Here is a 12,373-nt window from a genome sequence, read left to right as displayed (position 1 = left end):
TTCCAGCAATCCCCAAATACTCTAACATCTGTAACATCTAAAAGCAAACACAAAACTTATCTTGGAAGGAAAGAAAAAAAAAATCTATGAGATGGAAGTTAATTAAATAGTAGTGGTGCTATGGTCAAAATGAAGTAACAGGAACTTGAATAGTAACAATTTTCTAGAACAGAAAGGGAAGATACAAACCCTTAAGTTTTAAAATGGTTTTTCTCAGTGTTGATCATGTTGGACATCTCAGTGTTGTCTCCCTCCTCCCTCCTCCCTCCTGCCCTGGAACATTCTCCACAGCCATCATTCCACCCTAAATGAAGGAAATGTACCTTAACTCACTTTGGTTGGACCAGTTTGGCGATAATTGTGCCAAATCCCAATGCTGTACTAAATGTACCTATTGTGCCATTGAAATGGGTATCCCAAACTTTTCCCAGCAGCCACCTGAAGAATGGAACTACATCAGGGTACAATTAGTGATAGCACTTAAGTTCTTTCCTAATTCCTGGGCTCCTGCACGTTAAATGTTTTATATTAAAACAATCATAGATTCATTGTTTTTGAAAACAATTTTTGAAGGAACATTTTGTTCTCTTGCCACCAAAATAATCTTTCCTAACTGTATTCATCCAATGAATTTATCCCCCAGGTTGTTTTGAAATACTTCTCAACCCTCGCCTGTTCAGTTCTCAGGTTCTGACCCACTTACAGCACTAGCAATGCCTTGTTGAAATTTGCAAAACAACTATCCTTTCATATTGCACAGTCAAGCTATTCTGTTCAATGGCAGATTAAGATTTAAAGTTGATAGATTTGCCATCTTGATTCTGAATAACCTGGGTTCCATGTTCATGCCAAACCGCTGAAATAAAAATGATTAACCTCAGTCTTTCACAACCAATTTGCAACTCCTGTGTACATCTTGCTTAAAATACCTCCCATCTTCCATCCAACTATAAGTTACTGTGGCTGAAGTCCAGAGTCCATGTTTTCATTTGCTTGCTTTCAGGTAACTTTTCTTTGGCCATAACAATTCAGCAAATCTGATTTGACTTCTACACAAAAAAAAATTCTTCACCCTTCCCCCTCACCCATTAGAGAACCATTTCATAAGCATCCAATATTTACTAAAATACACATTCTCTATCAAACCCCACCTATAAATTCATTGTTGGTTCCCTCACCTCAATCTTGTCACTTCATTCACATTTTCTAAAGTGCTGGCAAACTAGTTAATTCTTGTTTACGTAGTTGAAAATAAAGAAATTTTATGCATGTATTGGCCTAATACACAGTGGCATGCAAAAGTTTGGGCACCCCAGTCAAAATTTCTGTTACTGTGAATGGTTAAGTGAGTAGATGATGAACTGATTTCCAAAAGTCAAAGTTAAGGATGAAACATTCTTTTCAGTATTTTAAGCAAGATTAGTATTTTTGTTTGATACAATTTTAGAGTGAAAAAAGTAAAGCTGCACCATGCAAAAGTTTGGGCACCCCAAGAGATTTGAGCTCTTAGATAACTTTTGCCAAGGTTTCAGATCTTAATTAGCTTGTTAGGGCTATGGCTTGTTCACAGTTATTGTTAGGAAAGGCCAGGTGATGTAAATTTCAAAGCTTTATAAATACCCTGACTCCTCAAACCTTGTCCCAACAATCAGCAGCCATGGGCTCCTCTAAGCAGCTGCCTAGCACTCTGAAAATTAAAATAAATGATTCCCAGAAAGCAGGAGAAGGCTATAAGAAGATAGCAAAGTGTTTTCAGGAAGCTGTTTCCTCAGTTCATAATGTAATTAAGAAATGGCAGTTAACATGAACAGTTGAGGTCTGGAAGACCAAGAAAACTTTCCGAGAGAACTGCTCGTAGGATTGCTAGAAAGGCAAATCAAAACCTCCGTTTGATTGCAAAACATCTTTAGGAAGGTTTAGCAGACTCAGGAGTGGTGGTGCACTGTCCTACTATGCAGCGACACCTGCACAAATATGACCTTCATGGAAGAGTCATCAGAAGAAAACCTTCCCGGCGTCCTCACCACAAAATTCAGCGTCAGAAGTTTGCAAAGGAACATCTAAACACGCCTGATGCATTTTGGAAACAAGTTCTGTAGACTGATGAAGTTAAAATAGAATTTTTGGCCGCAATGAGTAAAAGTATGTTTGGAGAAAAAAGGGTGCAGAATTTCATGAAAAGAACACCTCTCCAACTGTTAAGCATGGGGGTGGATCGATCATGCTTTGGGCTTGTGTTGCAGCCAGTGGCACAGGGAACATGTCATGGTAGAAGTGAGAATGAATTCAATTAAATACCAGCAAATTCTGGAAGCATCACACCATCTGTAAAAAAGCTGAAGATGAAAAGAGGATGGCTTTTCCAACAGGATAATGATCCAAAACACACCTCAAAATCCACAATGGACTACCTCAAGAGGCGCAAGCTGAAGGTTTTGCCATGGTCTTCACGGTCCTCCGACCTAAACATCATCAAAAATCTGTGGATACATCTCAGAAGAGCAGTGCATGCAAGACGGTTCAAGAATCTCACAGAACTAGAAGCCTTTTGGCAAGGAAGAATGGGCGAAAATCCCGCAAAACAAGAATTGAAAGACTCTTAGCTGGCTACAGAAGGCACTTACAAGCTGTGATACTTGCCAAAGGGGGTGTTAGTAAGTATGCACCGTGTTCAAACTTTTTCCTCAGGCCCTTTTCCTTTTTTGTTATTTTGAAACTGCAAAAGATGGACATAAAAAAAAGTAATCTTGCTTAAAATATTAAAGAAATGTGTCATCTTTAAACTTTAAGCCTTTTGGAAATCAGTTCATCTTTTACTCGCTTAGCTATTCACAGTAACAGAAATTTTGACCAGGGTGCCCAAACTTTTGCAAGCCACTGTATAGTTTAAAAGCTGATGCTGTTTTCCTAGTCACAGCTTGATTTACGTTAAGCAATTAAAATAGTTAAAGCAGGAAAATGGGCAGTCTTGATGAGATGCTCAGCAATACATTACTACTTTAACTGAGGTAATAAAAGATTAATTATCACGCATAAATCAGATTTACTGGATTCAAGTTTACAGCAGCAATCCTTCATTATTCAAAACTAGCTTACATAAAGCATAATTTCCCACGTGTTATCTCACTATATGTCTCACCTGATTTGAGATAAATGGACTGAACTTTTTAAAATAAAAGTGATGACATTCAGGAATAGTCCCCAAATCCTACAAGTTAGATGAATGTTGAATATTTGTCGAACGTTTTTGTTTAGTAACAAATATTTGCTTGTCCTAAAGTCTATGTATTTGTTATTGAGTTCATGCTGAATAACCAAAAACTTTGACATAGTGAATTTACTAATTATCATCTAATATAGAAATGCTGGCATAAATAACATATAAGAAAAATTTTTCTTATGCTTCGCAGTTTTGAAAAATATATACTTTGTTCCTTGTAAAGATGGAAACAAATTTAAAGTTTCAAATGCTGATCTTGCACATTTTGTTAACTTACAGGGAAATGTAAAGTCTTAAGCAAATTATCTGTTTTCTTAATTAAATGGTGAGATCTTATTTCAGCACTTGGCTGCTTGTCTTACACCACATTTCATTTAGTTGTCAAACATTTGCTTGCTGACTTTCATGGGCTCTCGGTTAAATGATGTTTGAATTCCCCACCTGTGCTCAACCTTTTCTAATCTTTAAGTATTAGCTGTCTGTACTTCAACTTTGGTCTTGATCATTTCAAAATTAACTTGCTCCATTATCGATGGCTCTATCATAAGTTGCCAGTGCTTTTAAGGAATTTCCACCTTCAACTTCTCCAGCTCTCCATCTTTTTCCTTAACACTCTCCTATATCCTTGACCAAGATTTTGATTATGTATTCAAATCTTCGTGGCTTTGCAACCCACTTTAAATTATGTACGAAACAAGTTTTATTAAAAAGGTGACATTTAGAAATAGTCCCTAAAGTTGGATAAATGTTGAACAATGTTTGCCAACAATTTTCTGAATCTATTTTTGTAGATTTATATAAGCAGAGAGTTGTACATAATCCTCAGCTGTGATAAGCAACAATATTTGTGGTTACCTGTTAGGGGTTCTATAGTAAAAAGCTCATTTTACTGGAGGCTAGGAACAGCACAGCTTTCAAAGTGACCTGAATGTGGGTGAATACCATTTAAAGTATAACAGTAAAATGACATTTGGCAGAAATCTAAGAAATGTAGATATAGAGGAAAGTGCTTGAAAGTCACAAAAATAAAACAGTTGAAGTTGAAATGACCAAGCAACAGCAGATATTTTCCATATTTGTATTTGTTGATTTGCTTTTACATCTCCTTAAGTAAATAACATTATAGATTCACATTAAAGGAATTCTACAAAATGTGTGAAAATCTGAAAGCAAGAGCATGCTGTCCACCCATTCAAATACTTGCCCCAAATCCTGAATAAAACTGATTTAAGCATCAACTATTTCAGACTCATTGTTTCACAGTTATTCTCTGCTACAATCTTCAGAGGTAGTTTTTTTTTTGTTCTCATCATCACCTGAGGTTTCAGTCACAGCAATGCCAACTTAATGTAAATGCATGAAAATAAAAACAACTGTAGATGCTGCAAGTCTATAGTAAAACCAGAAAATGCTCAGCAAGTCAGGCTGCATCTGTGGGAAGAAGAACAGATTTGTCTTTGACTTAACTGATTTTTATCCCATTGACATTGACTGACCCAAGTATTCTAGCATTTTCTGTTTAAATGCATCGTATGCATCATCATTACTTTCCTGCCTCAGTTCAACATTGATGAACACAGACAGTGAACCCATTTCCCATCAGGCAGTATTAGGAAGATGTGCTATGTACTAAAGTGTCCCTTTTAAATTTGTACCAACAAACAAAATATAATAGCATTCCCAGTAGAAATTCAGCTAGACTGAATTTCTTAATTACAACATATGCAACAGATGTAGCCTGGGTTAGGAGCTGTATTATATTTTTCTTCAGCATGATTAGGTAGGAAGACTATTATCAAAATAGGTGTTTCAAAAGGTATATCATTTTGATTAATTAGCCACTAAGTACAAGGCTCAGAATAAATCTACTTTAAAATTTTCTGTATAGAAATTGGTGTCTTAATTCCCTTCCCTCTCGTTATAAGATGCAACACAGAACCTGTCATTTTTATAAGATGAATTGCACAAGTTCATAACCATCTTATTTTAGCCCATCAGGTGCAAGGGAACAGTAAGTAAAAAAAAACAATCTCATTATTTGAACGTGTACAAATACCACTACAAAGCAGATGTGTATGTGGATTAATACACCTCTGCCATTTTCCTATCTGTGCTCGATTCATTTTAGGATAGTTGTATGTAGATAACCTTTAATACTTTGGCCCAAATGACTTGCTCACATGCAAGATCTTCCAGAGGATAACATTTTCCTCCGACTTAATATCCACTTTTTAATATTTTGCCAAACTGGATTTAGGTGAAAAAATCCTGGTTCTTTTGCCAGTCTGTTCCCAATCCCTTCTGCTCCTTTAGCCAGAGGCAAATCAGACCAATTGTGGCACCTTGTCCTATCCCAAGGCTTCGGCTGAGATCAACTAAGGCAGTAGCTGTTTAGCTTGAAGCAACACAGCCTATGAATCCACTAGAGGGTGTAGGAGAACAGATATATGCCATTTTCAATATACTGATATTTACTAATCTGCTGAGTCATTCCCACTGTGATTAGATAAAGTGAGCTACTTATTCTACCACCAGATGAAGGAAGTGTAGATTAATTCAGGATAACTGATTTTCCCTATTAAAGCATTATTAAAACACCAAAATTTTGCCTCCTTTCCCTACACCCTCAAGTAAAGTCACAGTTAAATATAAACTACTGAGAACCTAGTACGACATACATGTCAAATCTAACGTGAAAAATTAAATCCATGCTTTAAGATCAACTGTGCATTGCAATTTTATGCAATATCAAAATAGATTGGGTGGTTTTAAAGTTCAAATCCTAACTTTAAATGCACCTTTCCAAACATCATCACACTAACACTGATTGTGTAAATAAGCATAGAAATGGCAGCAAGCTAGTCTTAAGGTGGCAGCTAAGTGCTAACAAAGTATTCAGCTACATAGACAAAAAGGGACACAGACGGAATCATTTAGGAATATTAGCTTTTTTAAGCACAAAAGCACGCTTAGAAGTACTCAATGTAATACAAGGAAAATTATATGTATTTTGATTTATCACATTTTCTCAATTCATCTCCATCAGTCAATTACTACTGACTAGAGATTACATGGATTACATTGTACAAGGTACACACCTTGAATTTGATTGCTAAAAAGGGAAATCTTAATCACAGGAACAGAATTTTACTTGTTCCTAATGAAATGTAAACTAAATAGGTGACATTGCTCTCTTAAACCTTGAATTTGAGATGAATGGCAATTTTGTATGATAAAACGTCACCAACAAGTATCCAGTTGATGCTCAGCAGCACAATGTGGTCTCAATATTCTTCTGATCAGTCTGAATGGTTGGAGTGCTGCGTCACCGACCTATTGGACTGGCATCAATGACTGAGTAACTGACTCATACAACTTTAATTGAATGGAGTAGGCAGTAATTTTGCTGGACAAGTGCAAATATATTGCAAAGAGAAGAACACGAGGTTGGAACTACCCATCTGATAGAATGGATTGCACACATTTGTACTTTCTTATATATTAGACTGATCAATCTCAATCAAAGTTATCCCAGATGTAAAAAGCTCATTGTATGAATTGTAAAATGTGGTTAAATTTGGGTGCTAGTTTTATTCATATAAGGGATCTTGAACTAGATAAAACTGTAGCTTAATTGGGGCTTGCAAATAGTTACCCAATAGAGATTACATAACTACAAATGAAAATCCAAGTACCACTGCTTTTCACACTTTGAAATCGACATATTTTGCTGGCCAAACATTGGCATCTTCCTATTTAGAATCAGTGTTGCAGGAATATAGGAAACAACAGCATGGCGTGAAGTGCAGTAAAGAATTCACGGGATTACGGTTAGCAATGGTATCAGCAATTTTCACTCCTAACCCCAAACATAGCCTTAGCCATCTCCTGTTTCCTCAAAAGTCCCTCAAATGTAAAAATGTTACAGACCTTCAGTTTAATGCTTGGTACTTGATTGTGAATGCAGGCTGCAGGATCTGCTCAGTTTGCTGTACAGTACATTTTTCTGTACACAAGATTGATTGCAGCCAGCACCCACAACTATGAAACATGTATGATTCGGCAACTGGGCATACCTTAATCTAAAACGCTGTTTATGAAGATTACTATTAATTGTGAGCTCTCTTTCTGGAACTACTGAAACTAATGAATGCAGCTAAATTCAAGTAGCAAGGAGATAAGAGTAAAGCTCCATTTGAAAAAGTTTTTGCAAGTGAAAATCATGGGAAATTCAGGATGTGATGTAGAAGTGAAGGAAAAATAAATAAGTGTCTAAAGGACTGAAGAGGATCACATGGAACAGCAGATGGAGTATCTCGTAGAACACATCAGACAAGGATGACATACTTCAAGGAGATGGAGGAAACAAATATCCAAAATGACATATTTTGATTCTAGGTTTTTAAGCACATGAGATAGAACATTTTCTTCCCAAACAGAACATGTCTTTCAAATCATGGACGCCATTTAATAGGAATTCATTGATCAAAGCTGAGGGAGATATACTAAACTTCCAGAAAGCACCATATGACAAGAACACCAATTATCTACCCTCTTGAAATGCAGAATACAACACAGCTCTGGTTAACCAGGACTTCTCAAATTTCTTATGGATGACTTCTACTAAAACTTGTGTTGGTTCTTCACTGAGTCTTCTTAACCTTTTCCCCTAAAGTCATCAGTGAATCATCAGACATTTGTACTGGGAACAAAGAACAAGGAATGAGAGTTGAAAATGAGACAAATAATTTTGTCCAGGTTAAGAGGAGACAGGTTTGTGTTCTCTCACCTAACCTATTCAACCTTTATAACAAGGTGATTCTAAGGGAAATCAGCAGTATTCCTGGCATAATAGGTGGATACAACTTAAATTACCCCTATGAAACGCAGACAACACAGTGCTGATAGCTGTTCTAAGGAGAAGCTCCAAGAAATACCAGATAAATTCGTCAAAGGAAGTGCAGAGAGGATTGACCATCACTGAAAGAAGATCGAAATGTCACAAGAAAGAAATACAGAAATGCGAACCGAAAGTGGGCAACAAAACAATTAAACAAACATGGAAGTTCAATTACTTAGGATGCACAATGACATCTGATGGTAGAGCTGATGTTGAAATTAGTAGGATTGGAACTGCTAAATGCAAGTTTGAGCATTTGAGCAAGATAGTAAAGATTAACAATTTCTATGGGAATTAAATTCTGTTGCAGTGTTATGTTCATTCCACACTAACCCAAGGAAGTGAATGTTGGTCAATATCAAAGCAAAATTAGGGAAGATTCGAAGCTGCAGAAATGTGGTTTTTGAGAAGAATGATGAAAATATCTTGGAAGGACAAAGTAACAAAAAGTGTTGCAAAAAGTCAGATTAAGAAGAGAGTTGAGATCATCAATCAGGAAATGGCAGCTGGAATTTCTGGGACATGTAATGAGGAAAGAGAAACTCAAATATCAGGAAAAATTGATGGAAGAAAAAGTTGCACATTCGTGAGTTACATTAAGGGATGGACAGGCAAAAGTTTTGAAAGCACGGCACATAATGATGATGAATCCAAGATTCTTCACAACCATCATTTCCAAAGCAATCCCATGATTTCCATGATCTATTAATGGGCTGAACAAACAGATCCATATGAATTTCATGGAAGGAAGGACCTACCGCTGCTGGAGTGTCTTGATATGTAAGAAGGTACAGAGACAAGTGTTTTTAAGATTTCACAGTGCTGCACTAGAATCATGAGCAAAGATGAAGTGTGGAACAAAACAGCCTTACAGAAGCCAAACTGCTCAGATGTGTAAACAAAGAACAGCATAGGCCAATAAAAAAATGTTTTTAAGCATATCCAAAATTGTTTCCAACTCTGAAAAATATACCCATCTTTGCCTCATCCAGATACCTTTAGATACTTAGCCAGAAATACTGGATACATTTCAGAAACCTTGATTAATCTTTAACGAATCCATAAAATGAATCTGATCATTCACAGTGCAAGAACTGGAATCCACGTCCCATGCTATGTGCTACTGAACCATCTGAGATTCATCACTCAATAGCAAACAAGTGACAAGATTGCAGAACAGTTCAATTAATGAATAACTGCTCACTTCTTGAATGAAAATTGCATTGTCAGGTAGTTTACGAATACTTATGTTAGATTACAGAAGTCATTTGTAAATAATTATGTACACTAAAATCAAAAAGATCTAACAGATTATGTCTTTTCATACTGAGGCTCAGTTTATCCACCTGATTAACTTGCCCACCATCCTGAGTTTGTATCTAAAAAGTTTCCATTCAATTCTAACTGTACAGCTCTGTTGTAGATATCTACATTTCATACCAAATTCAGCATTAGGAATGGGATAACCATTTACTTTTGGTATCCTCGGGAGACTAAAATCATCATTCTGTTCCAACTAACTCCTGTATATTGGACAGTCCACCATCAATGCATTCAGACAACAATGCCAAAAATAACGCTCACAGCCTGAGACAAGATTTCGTCCACTTTGCTTTGGTCTAAGTTCAAATCCTGAGGTGAAAGGATAGTGCAGCTGCCATGGCTACATTAAAAAAAATCTAGAGGAAACGTAAATCCCTTATTCTTAAAAAGAAAACAAATAAAATAGGTGGCTTGTCACAAAGGTGACTAAAAAGACCAAATAAAGCATTATTAAAATGCAAATCAGGGTCAGTATTTTCTCTCAAACCAACAAAACCTGTCCTCAGATGTCTAAACTAATAGAGTGTCAAAATTCTTGGAAGCTTCAATTTACTCTTAAGTACAGAGAACAGAGTAGAACGAGCGTTACTCCAGTTTCTTACAGTTTCAAGGTGGAGGTAAGGGGCAGCAATCCTAATTCAACATATAGTACAAATCTATAGAAGGTTCACTGAAGATCCAAGAACCCGCAACACTGCAGAATATTCAAAATCCTCAAACTCTTCCCTGTCAAATTTTGCCCATCTGAAGTGATCTATTATATTTAGACACCTTTCTTTCAAGCATTAAATGTCCCTACGTCTTCTAGAAGTTTCAATCAAGCAACAAGATTAGTGTGCAAACTTAAAGCACACGGTATTGGGGGTAAGGTATTGGTGTGGGTGGAGAATTGGTTAGCAGACAGGAAGCAAAGAGTGGGAATAAACGGGACCTTTTCAGAATGGCAGGCAGTGACTAGTGGGGTACCGCAAGGCTCAGTGCTGGGACCCCAGTTGTTTACAATATATATTAATGACTTGGATGAGGGAATTAAATGCAGCATCTCCAAGTTTGCGGATGACACGAAGCTGGGCGGCAGTGTTAGCTGTGAGGAGGATGCAGGGTGACTTGGATAGGTTGGGTGAGTGGGCAAATTCATGGCAGATGCAATTTAATGTGGATAAATGTGAAGTTATCCACTTTGGTGGCAAAAATAGGAAAACAGATTATTATCTGAATGGTGGCAGATTAGGAAAAGGGGAGGTGCAACGAGACCTGGGTGTCATTATACACCAGTCATTGAAAGTGGGCATGCAGGTACAGCAGGCGGTGAAAAAGGCGAATGGTATGCTGGCATTTATAGCGAGAGGATTCGAGTACAGGAGCAGGGAGGTACTACTGCAGTTGTACAAGGCCTTGGTGAGACCACACCTGGAGTATTGTGTGCAGTTTTGGTCCCCTAATCTGAGGAAAGACATCCTTGCCATAGAGGGAGTACAAAGAAGGTTCACCAGATTGATTCCTGGGATGGCAGGACTTTCATATGAAGAAAGACTGGATGAACTAGGCTTGTACTCGTTGGAATTTAGAAGATTGAGGGGGGATCTGATTGAAACGTATAAAATCCTAAAGGGATTGGACAGGCTAGATGCAGGGGGATTGTTCCCGATGTTGGGGAAGTCCAGAACGAGGGGTCACAGTTTGAGGATAAGGGGGAAGCCTTTTAGGACTGAGATTAGGAAAAACTTCTTCACACAGAGAGTGGTGAATCTGTGGAATTCTCTGCCACAGGAAACAGTTGAGGCCAGTTCATTGGCTATATTTAAGAGGGAGTTAGATATGGCCCTTGTGGCTATGGGGATCAGGGGGTATGGAGGGAAGGCTGGTGCAGGGTTCTGAGTTGGATGATCAGCCATGATCATAATAAATGGCGGTGCAGGCTCGAAGGGCCGAATGGCCTACTCCTGCACCTATTTTCTATGTTTCTATGCAACAGTGTTGCTATTGAGGGAGGTCTGAAGTTGAAAGATACAGCATCAGAAAAATCAGGAAATGATCCAAACTGTGGAAGCTCATCTCAGATAAACCTGGTTGTACTTAACACTGCAGGAAAATACATTTTAAAAACTTGTTATTTAAATTATATGGAAATATTCACATCTCAGTAGAAATATTAAGAATATTGGGGTGGATTTCAATGCAAAAAAGATCAGTATTAAAAAATGAAGCAAATGCACTCAATTATGAAAATTTATGAAGGAGACTAACTTGACCCACCATACAACTACCAGAACCACATAAATTCCTTTTATCCCCTAAGAAAATACAGATATGGTAGAAAAATGTGTAAGAAATTCTCACCACAAAGCCAATAAGTACCAAGAACATGTCAAACAATAATTACACAAAAATATATAACTCCACATAATTTCTTTTTAAAACAGATAACTTTAGTCAACAGAATCAATGCCTGAAGCGATTGCAGTGTTTTCTAGAGCTCCAGTTGAACACTCTTGATCTAAAATCGCCGGAACATGAGATGGGTTTTCTTCTGCTTCTTGACTCGTTGTGTTCACTTCAACCATATCTGAGGAATCAGGTGTTTTGCAATCCTGGTATACGTCTTCTGTCAGGTTCAAGGTCCCATCACTTCCTGAAAGCTGACACTGAAGGACCTGCACTTTTTTATTCAGATCATTTCTCTCTGTTTGCAAAGCTCGGCACAACTTTTCCAACCTCTCCAGCTTCACTTGTAGACCTTTATATTCCTTGTCTCGAAGGGTTTTCTGTAAAATAAAAATTAAAAACCAATCAAGGTATCCATCCCATTTTTTCCCCAATTCTAAATTCATACTTAATTTAAAATATACTGCATTATAGGAGGAATCAACTATTGGAAGAGATGTTAAACTGAAGACTTGTCTGGCTTCTCTCATAAATCAAAGATTTGG

The 12,373-nt window shown here is 37.3% G+C and overlaps 1 protein-coding gene across 2 annotated transcripts in view; it reads right to left on the bottom strand.

Annotated features, from left to right (window-relative positions):
- Positions 1-3,694: 3,694 nt before the first annotated feature.
- Positions 3,695-12,373, bottom strand: part of LOC134348128 (gamma-taxilin-like) — a 79,548-nt gene continuing 70,869 nt past the window's right edge. For both annotated transcript variants that reach the window (XM_063051042.1, XM_063051043.1), the window contains exon 10: positions 3,695-12,208. In XM_063051042.1, coding sequence (XP_062907112.1) covers positions 11,873-12,208 — 336 coding nt within the window. In that variant the 3' untranslated portion in view covers positions 3,695-11,872. The remainder of the gene's footprint in view (positions 12,209-12,373) is intronic.

The sequence above is a fragment of the Mobula hypostoma genome, chromosome 6, assembly GCF_963921235.1.
Source record: "Mobula hypostoma chromosome 6, sMobHyp1.1, whole genome shotgun sequence".
Classification (NCBI taxonomy): Eukaryota; Metazoa; Chordata; class Chondrichthyes; order Myliobatiformes; family Myliobatidae; genus Mobula; species Mobula hypostoma.
This window is presented reverse-complemented; position numbering and strand designations above follow the sequence as displayed.